This window comes from Macaca thibetana, chromosome 9, assembly GCF_024542745.1.
Source record: "Macaca thibetana thibetana isolate TM-01 chromosome 9, ASM2454274v1, whole genome shotgun sequence".
Classification (NCBI taxonomy): domain Eukaryota; kingdom Metazoa; phylum Chordata; class Mammalia; order Primates; family Cercopithecidae; genus Macaca; species Macaca thibetana.
This window is the reverse complement of record NC_065586.1, coordinates 26,289,319-26,307,759: the sequence shown is the minus strand read 5'-3', so window position 1 is coordinate 26,307,759 and position 18,441 is coordinate 26,289,319. Positions and strand designations below refer to the sequence as shown.

The following is an 18,441-nucleotide window of genomic DNA, read 5'->3' as shown; positions in this document are numbered from 1 at the left end:
TGTACCCGGCCTCAAGATTTATTATAATATGAATAGCATGTGGCCTAAAGATGTCTCCACTTAAATAAACTGAGAGTTTTTGTTTTGTTTTGTTTTTTATTTTCTTGAGGTAGAACCTCATTCTGTTGCCCAGGGTGGAGTGCAGTGGCAGAAGCACAGCTCACTGCAGCCTTGATCTTCCTGCCTCAGCCTCCCAAGCAGCTGAGACCACAGGCACATGCCACCACACTTGGCTATTTTTTAATTTTATTTTTCGTAGAGATGGGGTGTTGCCATGCTGTCCAGGCTGGTTTCAAACTCCTGAGCTCAAGCAGTCCTCCCGCCTTGGCCTCCTAAAGTGTTGGGATCACAGGCGTGAGCCACCATGCATGGCTGAGAGATTTTTGGTAATAAAATAAAGTGACAAGTTCAGGAAAAATGAAAAAATGTCAAGTAGACTAAATTACATATAAGTATATATTACACATAAATTTAAAAATATTTTAAATAAAATATGAAGTATCCATTCATATTTATTAATCATTATGAAATAGTTGATTTCTATCACTGAAGGGTCATTTCCTTATTAATATTTTCATATACTACTCCTTGTTACTCTATGGGCTTAGTAATAAGAAGAAAGTCCCCTTACTTTAAAGTGCAAGATCATTTTGAGACTTTTCACAAATGCAGAATGGTGTTCCCTTTCGTTATTGGCAAAAATATCTTCTTGATTCTCTCAATTCAATCAAGACACAGTAAAACCCAGTCTGAAATCCATGATTTTAACAATGATATTTATCATGATGTTTAGGTTCCTTTAATTTAGTTTTCAAATTATAGTTTCATACTGATTTGAATCATCATCATGATTTTGAATTGCTTAAGAAAAGAAACGGTTATGCTTACCATTTAAATCTTTAAACCCCACACTGTAGTTAAATTCAGCTCTGGGTGGGTTAGGGTCAGGAGGAGGGAGAGTGTCAACTCCTAAACTCTGTGAAAAAAAGACCCCCGTCAAAGTTATTCATGATACAAACATTTCTGTAGCACACTTTACTCAGCAAGTCAAAAACCATGTATTATTTACACATTTTCTCCCTTAGCATGTTCTATGAAAACCATATTGTAACTTGAAAATGTTTTATGTAATTTTTCCCCTATAGAAAATTAGAGCTTAAAAATTATTCTAGAAGGAAGATCTTGAAATGGAACATGTCAATGAGAATGAGGTAGTTAATTTTTAAAAAGAACAAATAATGTCTTGTAATGGTGAACACACACACTATACATATACATGTATACAAATAATTCTGTAATGACTTAAGTCATGACATCAAAGAAATAAATATCCAATTACTTGGAGGAGACAAATTGTTTGAGGATGCAGTCTGTTGTAGTAAAATACTTCTTTAGCCTAAAATCTTGAGAACCTACCTGTTGGCAGGGCTGTTTAGCCAAGCAAACCTATGACTGCATCCACTTGGCCGCAACAAAGAAACAGCAAAAACCAAAAGGGCTTTGTGTGAAGGCAGGTCCAAGAGACTCAAAGGGGCCTTTTCCTATTCCTTTTTTTTTTTTTTTTTTTTAAATAAAAATGAGTCTTACTATGTTGCCCAGGCTGGTCTTTAACTCCTGGGCTCAAGTGAGCCTCCTGTCTTGGCCTCCCAAAGTGCTGGGATTACAGGTGTGAACCATCATGCCCAGCCTCTTTCCTGTTCTTGCCTTACAGTAACAATACTTAAATGTGGTCCTGCAAAAATCCCAGACTCTGGCCCATCAGAACACTTCCCCCACTGGCTGCAGGAATGAGAGAACGGGTACAGAGAGACCACACACGTTCCCTTAAACTTTCCTCCGCCATGGGAGGAGAAAACACAGTCCTCATCTTTAGAAATGTGGTTGCCATCGGCTCACAACTGTAATCCCAGCACTTTGGGAGGCCAAGGTGGACAGATCACGATGTCAGGAGATAGAGACCATCTGGGCCAACATGGTGAAACCCCTTCTCTACTAAAAATACAAAAATTAGCTGGGTGTGGTGGCATGCACCTGTAATCCCAGATAATGTGGGGGGCGGGGGCGGGGTGGATGAGAGAGGAGAATCGCTTGAACTTGGGAGACGGAGGTTGCGGTGAGCCGAGATTGTGCCACTGCACTCTAGTCTGCTGACAGAGTGAAACTCCGTCTCAAAAAAAAAAAAAAAAAAGAAAGAAAGAAAGAAGGAAGGAAGGAAGGAAGGAAGGAAGGGAGAGAAAGAAAGAAAGAAAGAAAGAAAGAGAAAGAATGAGAGTGAGAAAGAAAGAAAGAGAAAAGAAAGAAAGAAAGAAAGAAAGAAAGAAAGAAAGAAAGAAAGAAAGAAAGAAAGAAAGAAAGAAAGAAAGAAAGAAAGAAAGAAATGTGGTTGTCATCCTAACACCTTTTAACCAGCACCCTTTCCTCTAAGCCAACTGTCTTGTATCTTATCCCTTCTTTCATAGAATCTAAACTTTTCTGAATCTTATTGGGAATATAAAGTAGATGCTAACTAGAATTGGTTTATTTTTTTATTTTTGTTTTTATTGAGACAGAGTCTCACTCTGTCGCCCAGGCTGGAGTGCAATGGCACAATCTCGGCTCACCGTAACCTCTGCTCCTGGGTTCAAATGATTCTCCTGCCTCAGCCTCCTGAGTAGCTGGGATTACAAACACCCGCCACCAGGCTCGGCTAATTTTTGTGTTTTTAGTAGAGATGGGGTTTCACCATATTGGTCAGCCTGGTCTCGAACTCCTGACCTGTGATCTGCCCACCTCGACCTCCCAAAGTGCTGGGAATACAGGTGTGAGCCACTGCGCCCAGTCTAGAATTGGTTTATTTTTCCTAAAATAAATAGTCTTTCAAAACACAGACTATTCATTTGGTTTTTTTTTTTTAAGAAAGCTTTAGAAGACCCCTATCTTATTTAGGAATACTGGCTTATTCTTCTTTTGACATTTTATGCAACAAAGTGATGAGCTGGTTACCTTCTTAGTCAAAGGCTCATTTACGAGCACACTCTGAGACGCTCTAAAGCCCACTTGACTGTAACCTGGCTTAGTGGTCGCTGGGTTAGCAGCTGACTGTAACCTGGCTTAGTGGCCCCTGGGTTAGCAGCTGACTGTAACCTGGCTTAGTGGCCCCTGGGTTAGCACCTGACTGTAACCTGGCTTAGTGGCCCATGGGTTAGCAGCTGCCTGGCTGTAGTGGCGCTGACAGTGGGGCTCAGTGACCTCTGAGTCAATCTGATCTTGATGCCAGGGGCTTTTTTATGTCTATGGCTGAGTGGTTTTCACATTCCTTTGAGGGTACTAAGTTCTTACAGTCTAATCACGAGGCACCAAAACTCCCCCTTAGTTATTTAAAATATAGCATTTCCTCAAGGGTTGGTAAAAAGTCTTTACTAAAGATGATATCCAGCCTGGGCAACATAGTGAGATCTCATCTCTACAAAAGAAAAAAAAATTAGCTGGGTGTGGTGGCGTGCACCTGTAGTCCCTGCTACTTGGGAGGCTGAGGCCAGAGGATCACTTGAGCCCACGAGGTTGAGGCTCCAGTGAACCATGATTGTGCCACTGCCCTCCAGCCTAAGCAACAGAGTGAGACTCTGTCTCAAAAACACCCCCAAATCAAACAAAGATAATATTTTCTTAGTGAGTTTATATAAAGGTAACCACAGGCAAATGGCTCAGTGCTGGTGGTTGTAGGGTAGTAAACTTGGGGGTAAATTTCTCTATTGGTAAATATTTGGATACTACAAGTTTGATGTATGTCTGATCAATGTACTAAACTAACTGATCTCAAAAGTGTATAGTCAGGAACAAACTTTTTTTTTTTAATCTGTCATTGTCACAATTATATTATATCAGAACTATATAATGTTGCCAATCTTCAGGGTTTTAAAAAAGACAGCTCCCTTGTCATGTTATAATGAAATTCAGCAACTCTATTTTTGTTTTCTAATTTGCCAGTTAAAAAGGGAAGTTTACCTGAGTCAGAAGATCCATCTCTCCCAGCAAAGTGCTGAACATTTGGTCTATGTCTTCACTTGACTCACCCATCTGAAAAAGGAAGAAACTGAGATATTAGCAGTCTCATAAAAGCCTGATCCTAGGATACTCTTTGCATCCCTCTCTTTCCCCTAAGAGCCCCATCCGTGGGCAGCTAAGTTGGGAGAGGACTATACTGAGAGGAAGGCTCATGTTAGCCTGAAATTTCATGCCTGGCTTCTATCCAATCCGCTTGATCTAAGATTGTGCCAAACCTTGGGGAACGCCTCAGAGCCACAGTTGTAATTTTCCAGGCTAAACTAGTCTTCTTGGGGCCAAAGAAACAGGCTGGGCACGGTGCCTCATGCCTGTAATCCCAGCACTAGGGGAGGCCGAGACAGGCGGATCACCCGAGGTCAGGAGTTCGAGACCAGCCTGGCCAATATGGTGAAACCTCATCTGTACTAAAAATACAAAAATTACCCGGGTGTGGTGTCGGGCGCCTGTAGTCCCAGCTACTCGGGAGGCTGAGGCAGGAGAATTGCTTGAACCCAGGAGGCAAAGGTTGCAGTGAGCCGAGATCGCGCCACTACACTCTAGCCTGGGGGACAGAGCGAGACTCCGTCCCAAAAAAAAAAAAAAAAACAAACTTACATGAAAATGATGTGAGGAGTGATTAAGCATATTTACCCAACAATTTCCTGCTTTCAAAAGATATTTCTGAAATAATAGTTTTTAGTACATTTACTTAGAAGTACGAGTGGACAAACACTTAGAACTTAAATGGCCACCCTGTCAAGTGAAAAGAGATAGAAAGAAAACATGTTTTTACATTTTCAACTTTCTTTGCCTAAACCAAATGAAGCAATTGCCCAAGAAGCGGAAAAGTTTGCGACAAAATAGGGTGGGATGCACTGTGAGTCGCAACTGGCTGCTCTGTTTCCTGACATTTTTGGCAAGGCTAAATTGGGAAGTTAGGAGACATTACTAGTCCTTTGGCCACTAACTAGCAGTATGTAGTTTGGCAACGGTAATCAATTGTTTCATCTGTAACATGAGGAATTTGTTGCAGACCATTTCTAAGGGCATTTCTTTTTTCTTTTCTTTTCTTTTTTGTTTTTTAGACCGAGTCTTGCTCTGTCACACAGGTTGGAGTGTGGTGGCACGATCTCAGCTCACTCCAGCCTCCATCTCTCAGGTTAAAGCAATTCTCCTTCCTCAGCCTCCTGAGTAGCTGGGATGACAGGCACCCGCCACCACGCCTGGTTAATTATTGTATTTTTAGTAGAGACGGGGTTTCATCATGTTGGCCAGGCTGGTCTCAAACTCCTGACCTCACCTGAGGGTGATCTACTCGCCTCGACCTCCCAAAGTGCTGGGATTACAGGATTGAGCCACCTTGCTCAGCCTCTAAGGACATTTCAAAATGCTCTAAAACACTGTAAGATTAATGCCAATTATAGCTCATACTTAGAAGTCTGGTGGGTTTAGAGAATCAGTATGTAATATTTAAGCCAAATCACAATATTTACTTGAATATGTACATGCATGCATATTTATGTCATTCTTTTAATTTGGAAATTAAAAATATATACAAAAGCAGAGAGAATAATGATTTTCATATACACATTGTCCAGCTTTAATAATTTTCAACTGGACTGATCGTTTTCCATTTATATCTTCCTACAACAGATATTTTAAAGCAAATATTATTTTTCCACAAATATTTCAACATGCAGTACTAAAAGCTAAAGATACTTTATTTCTTTTTTCTTTTCTTTTTTTTTTTTTTTTTGAGATGGAGTTTTGCTCTTGTCGCCCAGCCTGGAGTGCAGTGGTGCCATCTCACGCCACTGCAACTTCCACCTCCCACGTTAAAGCAATTCTCGTGCCTCAGCCTCCTGAGTAGCTGGAATTACAGGCATGTCCCACCACACCTGGCTAATTTTTGTATTTTTAGTAGAGACGGGGTTTCGTCATGTTGGCCAGGGTGTTCTGAAACTACTGACCTCAGGTGATCCGCCTGCCTCAGTCTCCCAAAATGCTGGGATTACAGGTGTCAGCCACCACGCCTGGCCGATAAAGATACTTTCTAAATCATAACCATAATACTATTATCCCTTCGTGTGTGTATTTAAGATAAACTACTTGGCTGAAATAGGCCAAGTCGAGGCAAATCTACCTTTCCTTGAATAAACTATCTTGAAAACTTGTAGTTCACCCTTTAAGTGACTTTAATACTTTAGCAGTCGCATATTTTTATTTTTAATAGCTTTAGTTATCAGGGTGTCTTAGTCCTTTATTAAATATGTCTATGAAACAAACTTTGTCACACTAACTTTGCTTTCTTAAAAATGACTCAAATGATCTCCTTCCCCTTCTCCTTCTCCTTCTCCTCCTTCTCTTCCTCCTCCTCCTCCTCCTCCTTTTATTTTTGAGACAGAGTCTCACTCTGTCTCCCAGGCTGGAGTGCAATGGCTTGATCTCAGCTCGCTGCAACCTCTGCCTCCTGGGTTCAAGAAATTCTCCTGCCTCAGCCTCCTGAGTAGCTAGTATTACAGGCACCCGCCACCATGCCTGGCTAATTTTTGTGTTTTTAGTAGAGATGGGGTTTCATGATGTTGGCCAGGCTATTCTTGAACTCCTGACCTCAAGTGATCCACCCACCCAGGCCTCCCAAAGTGTTGGGATTACAGGCGTGAGCCACCACACCCGGCCAAATGATTTTTAAGATATCACAATTCTTAAAAGTGAAGTGATGTAAATGATGATGATGATGATAACAGTAATATTTATCTGCCACTAACTCTGTTGCAAGAGCAACAGAGTTGCTATTAGCAACATTTAGCACCCAGGATAGCATTGACGCTGAGCAATCAGAACAGATGAGGCTGTAAAATCATTTTGGGTGAATCAGTGCATATCCTCCAAATATCCACCCTGCAAAGCTAGCACTTAATCTTCCCAAATTATCTTCAACAATTATCTTGGGTTTATCACTTAGGAAATCTGACATAATGAAATCTTCTTGCTTAATTTTTCCATCGTATATTTCCCCCTCTCCCTATTTTAAGAAGAAAAAAATTATTTTCTTCTCCTACATAACTTTATCACCCTCGCCGAACAGGACTGAAAACATTTTCCATCTGAATTTTCTGCCCCCTGCAGTGGCTTTTCTTTTGCCCTCCTTCTAGTCTCTCCCTCGTGAGAAACACAAAAGCTACCCTGAGCTGCGGGTCACTGAGGGTATTGCATGGTCATTTCGAGGTTTAAGTTTTGCATGTTTTATTTTGGAGGACGGATGCTTGAATTGCTATGAGATGCATTAATTTTCTCTAGTGCCCTATCTGGCATCCAGTGTAGGAGGTGTCTTGCAGGAGCACAGGAAATTGTAAAACTGTGTTGGCCAGGAGTCACTGGGAGGGGACAAGAAGAGGTCTTTAGTTAAGAGAGGTCTAGATTCCATCGAACTAGCACATTTCCTAGTAGCAAATGCATCCCAAAGAATCAGGTGTACATACACGTGGGACAAGGAGGTGTGTGTTTGAATCCAAGGAAGCCACTCAGTGAATGCTGAAGGTCAGACCACACAGAGCTGACAGGTGAGCACCCAGGTATAGAAGCAACAGGTGAGAAAGAAAACAAAGGTCTAGGTCTATGTGTGCAGGGAAAGTCAGAGAGGAATCAAACACAGCATCAGTGAAGGATGATAGAAGATACTTGGCCTATTTTGTGTGTATTGTTGGGATTAAAAAAGTGTTTATGGCAGCCAGAAGAGAGGAAGATGGCTGCAGGTGGGCGCCGCCCCTGTTTCAGGAGGGAAGTCAGCATGAGGAATATTTTCCATGGGGTTTTATCCCCACACAGTTGCTTACAAAGTATCTGAATCATATCCTTCTTTCTTTAAATGTCCTACAAGGCTGGGCGTGGTGATTCATGCCTGTTATCCCAGCACTTTGGAAGGCCGAGGGGAGAGGAGTGCTTGAGGCCAGGAGTTTGAAACCAGCCTGGGCAACATAGACTTCTCTACAAAAAATTAAAAAATGAGCCAGGTGTGGGGGCACGTGCCTGTAGTCCCAGCTACTCAGGAGGCTGAGACGGGATGATGGCTTGAGCCCAGGAGGTCGAGGCTGCAGTGAGCTATGATGGTGCCACCAAAGTCCAGCCTGGGTGACACAGTGAGACTCTCTCAAAAAAAAAAAAAAAAAAAAAAAAAATTCCTACAAAATGGCAGAAAATATTTAAGTAGACATTATCTCCATGGTTTCACAAACTGTCTCCCAAAACAACTAATATGGTATTAAAAATCTTGTTATGGGTTTTTAAGTTATTATTTTAATAAGGGGAAATTCTTGGAATAAATAATAAAATTCCAGAACTGCTCACGTGAATTTCTTCCTGAGTACAATAATGTGAGAAAATAAAGGAATCCTTCAGATGAATTACTATTAACAGAAAAAGTTAAGAGTAATTATTGGTGTTAACACATTTCAGATTTTTTTTATGAGAGTAATCCATTTTATAAGAATAAATATAGATTTGTTTGCTGACCTCAAAACTGCCAACCAGCATTACAATAAGCTTATAGGAACCAAAGATAATTTGAGTAACAAGAATATTGCCATTGATTCATTCTCCTGAACCCTTAAATTTGGAAAAGCACTAAAATAAAGCCTTGCAATGTGACATCAATGAGTCAGAAAAACCCATTGAACCCAAAGGCCTTGTTTCTCAGGCTGTGCACACCACTGCTACATAACAGGTTAATGACGTGCCACAGTGAATCATCCACCTAAGATGGAAATAACTCAAAACAACAGCGCGTTCTCGTGACCTCTCCCTGCATTCATCTGCTGAAAATCTTTCCCCCTGCCCTTTCCCCTACCCTTTCATTCCTCTCCCCCAGAGTCTGTTATTGAGTTATTAAGTGGAGTCAATATCAAAATTGTGCTGAAACCTACAGTCGTAAGTAAACTTGCTAGTGAATGGATCACAGTTGCACGCACGGTGAAAATAAAAAGACATTTGACTTAAGGGCGGTTTGTAACAAAAATTATTAATCTGTAAATGCAATCATGTGACATAATTGACCTCTCTGCAAGAAAACTTTATTTTTGGAATGGACAAACAAGAGTTATACACATGTGTACAGTGTACACACACACAAGCGTAAGAAAACAGGGCTGTGCCTATAGGTACGTGTGGTGTTTTCCAAAGGTCAAAATAAAGACTAAAAGAGAGAGAGGAAAAAAAAAAACACCCAGCCCTGACAGCTAAAAGTGTTATTTGGGTTAGCAGCCAGAAAGAGCCGGGGTGGAGTTCACAGTGAAGCAATGCATTGCAAACAAGCCGTGCTCACATCGTGACTGGGTGGAGTTAGAATCTTTTTGTGAGTATGTCACTTCTGAGTTCATTTTATGTCTTGGGAAGAACCACAAGTTGTTGATGAAAAATAAATGGAAATACTACAAAATCAGCTAGATTTTGTGATCATTATTGTTATTATTGGATAGACGTGGGGTGAAGTGGTTGAAGCCGCTCGTCCAGGCTAAAACTTTCCCTTAGGTTCCTTAAACGACAAGGAAATTTTCCCTAATGCTTAATATTTCTAGGCTTTAGTTTTTTTATCCTTAAATTGTTTCTCTTTTCCACCCGGATACATTTCAAAAATATGTCTTTTAAACATTTATCCTGAGTACTGTGATGCACGTGTTTTACAGGACATATGTTTATATTGACGGCAAAGTTAATCTCACACATTTAACTCAGTTTGCATGAGTTTGGGATGCCGTGAAGATCAGCAATTCCGGCCATGGAATCTGGAATTTTGGACCTGGATGAGGGCGGCCCTTATTGCATCGGTCAGAGTAGCTTGCCTAAAAACAGCCAATTCAACATCCCCCAGGCATTTGCCTCTAAGCAGCTCCAACTCGTTACTCCCCCTCATGCATTCTCTTCCTATGCGCCCTCACTTGGTAAAAGGCCATTAGTCACATATCAGTCTGACTTAGAACCCTCGGCAAAGTCCCTTACTCCTCCCATTTTTCCATCTAGTAGGTCAGGGAATCTGTTGGCTTTTCGTGTAGAAGGCTTCTCCTTGCCTTCATTCTCTCTATCAAGTCACAGTTGATACCTCACCAGATCACCCAGCCTCCAGCCTTCTGGACTCCCTAGAAATGTTCACCACCACCACTGCAGCAAATTGCAAATACAAATGTGAACATGCCACGCTCCTGTTTAAAAGCCTTCCCTGGCTGCTTATGATGAAGTGGAGAGCGTTCAGGCACTCAGCGTGTCTTTCAAAGTCCTTCCTAATTTGCCCCAGTCGGGGCCTTTTATTTTTTAATTCATTTATACATTTTTACATTATTTTATTTTATTTTTAGCAGAGACAGGGTCTCGCTATGTTGCCCAGGCAGGTCTCAAACTCCTGGGCTCAAGTGATCCTCGCACCTCTGCCTCCCAAAATGCTGGGATTACGGGCATGAGCCACCAGGTCTGGCCTCAGGACCCTTGATGTTTTCTGAACAGGCTTTTAAGAACTCTTTTGTCTTTGTATATGCTATTCCCTTTAAATAACATTCTCCTCTGTCCATATCTCCTTCATAAAATCCTACTGATCGTTTAAAATCCAGCTGTCATGCTAACACTTCAATGGTATCTTCATTTACAGCAGAGATTTGCTGTCTATTGCATTTGGTAAACATGTCAGTAAATCCCGGCCTTAACAACCAACTTGACACGGTATTTAATCTCCCTGGACTTCAGTTTCCTTGTCTGTAAAATAAGAAAAACAATAATGCCGAATTCATAGGCTTGTTGCGACATTTAAACAAAATAGCCAACAATACTTGGCATAAATTTGCAATCAGCATTTGCCACACTGAATCACACTCTTTTTGTTATGGTGTTAGAATCTCTTAGAAAACTGGGAGTCGTTATTAAGTAAGAATCAGATCTTGTTGATGTTTGTGTTCAGAAATGCTTCGTTGGAAACCCAGAGAGGTTAAGTAACTTCCCAGACTAATGAGAACTGGGCTAGAGTCCAGATCTGAAGCCTCATAGAACGTTCTCTCTCACTTGACTGGCTACACGTTCTGCAAGGCTCCTGGTGTGACACACTCAGAAATGTCACATTCCAGGGCCGGGCAGTCCTTAGAGGCTGCCAAATAACATGTTTCCAAGAACTATCAGAGCAATTAAACAGTCTGTTTCTAAGCTGCTGCTATAGGTACAGGTTTGTGGAACCTCATTCACTATAATACTTTCTCTTTTTCCAATGCTATTTCCAAGTGAGTAAATACTGATACTTACACAGATATGTTGTGTTGGTAAACAAAAGTTTCACTGGGGCTCGCATCTATTTAGGCCTGAATCCGTTTTCAAACCAAAAATTGTAGTTGCTTTAAGAAAAATTCTGATAACTACCATGCAACTTGAGGCAACTTGAGTGACAATATCAATGACTTTTCTTCTTTTCTAATTCAATCTAAAGCCAGCTAACATTTCAAGTAATAGGCTAATCATTATTTAGTAAATAAAAACATATTATGTTTTCTATCTTAATTATTTCTTAATTCACGTCCTATAACTAATTTCATGTGTTTATTTTAAATTTGCTGATCGGTAAGAACGAAAGTGAACACATAAACATGCTTAAGTACTCCTTTGTTATAACAATAATATGTTATAATTTCGTGCTAGGAACTGAATTTTGAGCAGAATGATATTAAATTAAGGGATTATTTGATGCTCTTAAAACTAAAAGATTTATTCATAAAAGCATACCATTTTATATATTAAATTAAATATGTAATAATAAAATTGTTTATAATAGGAATTTTTTAATAAAACAGAAAACAAAAAAACACTATTTTTCATATAAGTTCAAAACAAGGCTGGGCGTGGTGGCTCATGCCTCTAATCCCAGCACTTTGTGAGACTGAGGCAGGTGGATCACTTGAGGTCGGGAGTTTGAGACCAGTCTGGCCAGCATGGTGAAACCCTGTCTCTATTAAAATACCAAAAAATTAGCTGGGCGTGGTGGTGCTCGCCTATAAGCTACTTGGGAGTCTGAGGCACAAGAATCGCTTGAACACAGGAGGTGGCAGTTGCAGTGAGCCAAGGTTATGCTGCACTCCAGCCTGGGCGACAGAGCAAGACTCCACCTCACAACAAAACAAAACAAACAAGTGGTCCTAACAACTTCTACATGAAATAAAAAAGTTGTTAAGATTTTTTTCTTCTTGTAATTATCAAGTTTTGGGTTTACAGAGTTGTTTTCAGTGGCAGCAAGTGTCAATACAACGAAGAAACACATATTATTTACATTTTTATAAGGAGCTTATCTGTCAAAACCCTGCTTTCTTATGGCACCATATTAAGATGTTACAAACTCACGGGTTGTCTAAGCTAATTTGAATGGTTGCAAATTTCACCTTTTCAGCTGTATTTTTAGTTATGCTTAGTCTTTACTTGGATTAAAATACTAATACGAATAACCGAATGAAAATTTCAGAGCACTGAGAATGAAAAGAAAAGACCAAATAGAATATTTGCAAGCAAGACCTTATCTCTACAAAAAATAAAAAAAATAGCCAGTCATAGTGGCATGCGCCTGTAGTCCCAGCTCTTCATGAGGCAGAGGCAGGAAGATCCTTTGAGCCCAGGAGTTAAAGTCTGCAGTGACTCATGATTGTACTATTGCATTCCAGCCTGGGCAACAGAGTGAGACCCTGGCTCAAAATAAATAATACAAAAAAATGAAACAACAGAGGAGGTATAAAAATGACTTTCCGATTATTAAAATGAGTCACAGTCAACGAAGTTCAGGAAGGTTAGAATTAGTCTTCAGTACTTCACCAGAGAAGTTGCTACCTGTCTGTCTACCAAGAATAAAACTCCTCATTCAATTGTTTCTGCGTATGGCTGGGGGTGAGACAGACAGAAATCTCCCCTTGCTCTTTACCTGCCTGATAACAATAAAAATAATAGCGGATAACTATTAGGTGTTCTCACTCCGTGCCAGGGATTGTCCTGGTACATTATGTGCATTGACTGATTAAATCCATCCTCATTCCCTAGGTGAAATGAAAACACTTTTAGGTTCCTCTTAGATGAGAAAACTGAGGCATCCAGAGATAAGTAACTCAATCGAGTTTACACAACGTAAGTCAGTCATCAAATATTTATTGATCCCAGACATGGTTGGAGGCTTAAACAAATTTCTGGAAGATTTTTCTGTGTGGGTTTTCCTCAGCTATATTTCTTCTCTTCAGTGAATTTATCTGCATACTGTACATCTTTCTATGTTAAAGATAGTTAAAGAAAAATGTTTGTATCCTAGTATTGACTGCTTTTTTTTTTCTTTGAGATGGAGTTTTGCTCTTGTTGCTCAGGCTGGAGTGCAATGGTGTGATCTCAGCTCACTGCAACCTCCGCCTCCCAGTTCAAGCGTTTCTCCTGCATCAGCCTCCCAAGTGGCTGGGATTACAGGCACCCGTCACCATGCCCAGCTAATTTTTTTTTTTCACTTGAGAAGGGGTTTCACCATGTTGGCCAGGCTGGTTTCGAACTCATGACCTCAGGTGATCCACTCGCCTCAGCCTCCCAAAGTGCTGGAGTTACAGGGACTGCTGTTTTTTTACCCTACAGTGTTTTGAGTTTATTACTAGATTGCCAAAACTAAAAGAGAACTGGAATTGATGAGAAATAAGTTTAAAAAATCTGAGGCTCTCCAAGTATCAATTTACTTTAATATTTTTATTATTTTTAAATTAAATACCATCTGGCAATTTTTTTTCTAGGAAATAAATCAGTCGACATATTACAACTACAGATACAAAAGAGGAGGAAAACATTTAAAAAAGCTTATGAATGGGATTGCACTTAGGATGAAATATGCACTGCAGAATTCAGATGCTCGCAAATGCTGGTGGAAACTGTGAAATCACCTGTGTACAGTGTGATTGAAAATAACTTAGAATATTGAATTTTACCTGATTCCTTCAGTGTTGTATTTTTTCAAAATGCAATGAGAGCGTTTTATCAAGAGGAAGTGGTTCACAGAATAACACAGCATATGGTTAAAGGTTCTTGCAATGTTTGGAGGAGGAGGAAGGGGAAGCCGAGGCTTCTGTGTGGCATAAAACAGGAAACAGAAGCATCTCTAAAGTTACAATTATATCAAATAATTCACTCAGCAGAGAACTAAGATGAAGAAACCTCTCGGGCCAACTTAACCGACTTTGCGCTGTACCCCTGAGATCAGTGAAAATCTTAATAGGCTAGCAAGTAGTTATTGAATCAAAAGGACGATGACTGTGGTCATATGATCAATTCAGACTAATATGCAGTGAATCACAAACAAAATTCATATGGACATGTGTATATGCATATCTAGGGTCACATAGAAGGAACAACCAAGACACCAGGGTTCTTTTGTAAGCAATATTGTCATGGCAAAAGTTACCTGTAAATAACATTTTAAATAAAAACTAATTATTAAATGACATGATTTATTTCAGTGATTTAAAAAAATACTAAGAGAATCCTTTGAAAAGTCTTAGAATTTTGCAGTAAAGACACACACACGCACCCACACCCATACACACACACACACACTCACACACACACTCACACGTAATGAGATGGGCTACCACATCTTTAAAAATATGATTTAGGCCAGGTGTGGTGGGTCACACCTGAAATTCCAGCACTTTGGGAGGCGGAAGTGGGAGGATCACTTGAGGTCAGGAGTTCAAGACCAGCCTGGGCAACATAGCAAGACCCCATCTATATCCCCTGTGCTAAAAAAAATTAGCCGGGCATAGTGGTGTGCACCTGTGGTCTCAGCTACTCAGGAGGCTGAGGTGGAAGAATCCTCTGAGCCCAAGAGCTCACGGCTACAGTGAGCTATGATGGCACCACTGCACTCTAGCCTGAGTGACAAAGTGAGACCCTGTCTCTAAAATTTAAAAATAAAAACAAAAAATAAAAGATACGATTTAAAAATGTGCTTGTTTCCAAATTGCTGTGATTTTATGCAAAGCATAAAGTCAGTGAAAAATTTATGTTTTGCATAAAATCGAAACAATTTGGAAATAAGTGGGTGGGACAAGGTGGAGGCACTCTGCGAGGTCAAGCTTCAGCTAGAAAAAAAATGAGAGAACTGAATAAGACCCTGTCTGGCTTCCCTCTGACTGGCTGGCCTCCAGCTCTGGGAGACAAGTTGTAGACTAGTTTCACTTGGATGCCCATGGGTTGGAAAGAATGCCAAGTCTCTAGATTATTTTAAGTTCCCCCTTTTTTTTTTTCTACTTTGAGTGTTTATATAAGGAATGGGGAACTAACTGCTTTCGTACATAGAACCCACTGTGACCTAAAACCAGAGGGACAATGCAATTTAGAATTATTTGAAGAGACGCAAATAGAAAATATTGTATTTATCATGTTGTGTTAATAAATAAAAATCACGAACATTTCTTTTTAGAAACAAAAGTCCTGTGAATAGTTGGATCTATTCACTCTCCCCTACTTGTCTCTCTTTTCTCATGAATCTACCCCAACTGGACTTTTGCTTGCACTATGTCACCAAACTGTGTGTCAAGATTACCAACAACCTGTGGGGTGCGGTGGCTCATGCCTGTGATCCCAGCACTTTGGGAGGTCAAGGTAGGCAGATCACTTGAGCCCAGGAGTTCAAGACCAGCCTGGGCAACATGGCGAAATCCCACGTTTACCAAAAAAAAGAAAAAAAAAAAAAAAATAGAAGAAGAAGCTCAAGCATTCTAGTATTAAAGTTATTTTGAAAAAAGAGATTACCAATGATCTCTCTGTTGTGAAATCCAATGGTTGGTTCACAGTCAGCACCTTATACAGCCTTTAATATTATTGATCACTCCCTCCTGGAAATATTTTCTTCACTTGGCTTTCCTGACAGTTTTCTTTCCTGGTTTTCCTCCTCACAGAGGCCAATGTACCTTGAAGCCAATAAAGAAGCTTACATTTCAGGGCTTCTCACTTGCAGGACCCTTCTGATGCCGCATGTCTCCTCTGGCACCCCAGCAGCAGCACACAACACTGTTCTCTTGCTGGGAGGTCACCTGGGTAGGAGTTCCTAGGTCTTGGAGTGGGGCCAGGCGACTGCCAGCACTATCTCCACTTTACCTGGAGTCCAGCAAAAGCCCTCCCATGATGCATTTCATAGACATTAGTTCTCATGTCCCATGCCAAGAAGAAGGTCTGAAGGAAATGCTGCTCCACTCCTTGCCCGGGGGTCGCCTTGATCCAAGCTTCCTGGCTACCTTATGTCACCCCCAGTCCCAGCCCAGGAGTTGGAAGGGTGGTGGGAACTGATGGTTCTGTGGTCCTGGCCAAGCAGTCCAGCTGTGGCCTGGCCATTGGATGCCATGGGGTGCCATGTTAGTAAGAACAAAAGCTGCACTTCTCTGAGGCCTTGTTGCCTGGCAAGAAGCACCGCCAGAGTTAGAAACCACAGAGGAAGTTACAGAGGGGGGCATTACCATCTAGAGCTGTCAAACGGAAGTCAACTTCTTCTCAACTCTCAGTCCTAAAAATTAAGTTTGAACAGCCATGCTGGAGGAAACACCAAATCATCTATCACCTACAGAAAATTGTATGCCCTATAGGAAGAGAAGATAAAAGAATATGCCACCAAAAGTATAGGAAAAACACATCAGCAAGTTATTTAATCATCATAAAGATTGCAATGTTGCTTTTTAGATGTTTATGGTTATTTGTCAATTTTTATTTTGAGTGTTTTTTTCAAATGTCTGCATATTTTAATAATACTGGAAAATAAAGAGTTTCATTTTAGGCAGTGAAAACTATTTTTTCACAGTAAAGTATCACAGTAAAGTCTTTTTGGGTTCAGTGATCTCTAGTGATTAATAACAAATACGCTTTATAAATTATCACTGTCTCCTACCCTAGCCATGATTTTAAATATTTTTCTTTATTTTATTTAAAAAATTATTTTAGGTTCAGGGGTACATGTGCAGGTTTGTTATATAAAAAGTGGTAATTCATTGTGATTTCCTTTCTGGCTCTAAATAAATATTCCCTCTTGTCCTTAATTTTTCGTTGATTATTTTGTATTTTTTTAAAGGGAAATCTCATCTCCCATCCCAAGGTTAAAATAATCCCTTCTTTTTAAAAGGGAGCCTCCCAAAATTGTGTAAGATTCAGGCCCCAGAGATTCTGGTTCCATCCCTATCTACCTCATCAGCTTCTCCTTCCAGGCTTCTCCGTGGGTTCCTCCTCATCCTTCCTGACCTCTTTGTCTTTGGCCTTGGTCTACACTCACTCCCTAGGTGCTCTTAGGGCTTTAAATACCATACATATGCTGCCAACCCCCAAAGCACCTCTCCAACCCAAGCGCCTCTTTCTTTTTCTTTTCTTTCTTTCTTTTTTTTTTTGAGACGGAGTCTCACTCTGTTGCCTAGGCTGGAGTGCAATGGAGTGATCTTGGCTCACTGCAACCTCCGCCTCCCAGGTTCAAGTGATTCTCCTGCCTCAGCCTCCCAAGTAGCTGGATTACAGGCATGCGCCACTATGCCCAGCTAATTTTTGTATTTTTAGTACTGACGGGGTTTCACCATGTTGGTCAGGCTGGTCTTGAACTCCTGACCTCAAGTGATCCACCTGCCTTGGCCTCCCAGAGTGCTGGGATTACAGGCATGAGCCACCACACCTGGCCTCAAATGCCTCTTTCTAACTCACACATTCAGCTACCTTCTCAACTGCCTCCACCCTCCCGCCCCCGCAATCACTGGCCCATTGGATTTTATCTCTGTGTTCTGCTCACACAAGCCTCCCAGCTGTAACTCGAACCCTGTGAGCGTGCATTTGCTCATGCTTTTCTCTCTGCCTGGAACACCTGTTCCCCATTTACCCGAACAGCTGCTCTCTCACTGCCTTTAGGTCTTTGCTTTAATGTCTCCTCATTAATGAGCTCTGACCTATTTCAAAATCAACTCTTTCTACCACCTAGGCTTTCTCTAATTATACTCTCTTCCCGCTCATCAACTAGAGTGTAAGCCCCATGAGGGCAGGGATCTGACTGTTTTTGTTCACTGTTGGATTCTCAGTAAATAGAACAATATAAATACATGATAGACTCTGAGTGAATATTTGTTAAGTAAATGGATACATTTAAAAAACTACTAGCCTGGGCGACACAGCATGATACAGTCTCTACAAAAAATTTTAAAAAGTTAGCTGGATGAGGTGGCATGCACCTAGCTACTTGGGAGGCTGAGGTGGGAGGATCACTTGAACCCAGGAGTTTTGGGTTGCAGTGAGCTGTGATCTAACACTGCATTCAAGTCCAGGTGACAGAGTGAAACCTTGACTCAAAAAAATTAGAAACATGCTGTATTCACTCAAGCTCCACAGGGGCAGGGGTCGAGGCGTCTTATTCGCCTTTGTGTGTGT

At 40.8% G+C, this 18,441-nt stretch overlaps 1 protein-coding gene across 5 annotated transcripts in view; it reads right to left on the bottom strand.

Annotated features, from left to right (window-relative positions):
• The window catches only part of APBB1IP (amyloid beta precursor protein binding family B member 1 interacting protein), a 166,249-nt gene that overhangs the window by 107,154 nt on the left and 40,654 nt on the right, over positions 1–18,441 (bottom strand). For 2 of the 5 annotated variants that reach the window (XM_050804505.1, XM_050804504.1), the window contains exons 3-4: positions 3,985–4,056; positions 889–976 (exon numbers count right to left, since the gene is read on the bottom strand). In XM_050804505.1, the coding sequence (XP_050660462.1) occupies positions 889–976; positions 3,985–4,056 (160 nt within the window). Of the gene's footprint in view, positions 1–888; positions 977–3,984; positions 4,057–4,467; positions 11,766–18,441 lie in introns of those variants that run through there. The other 3 variants (XM_050804503.1, XM_050804502.1, XM_050804506.1) reach the window with 3 other exon arrangements.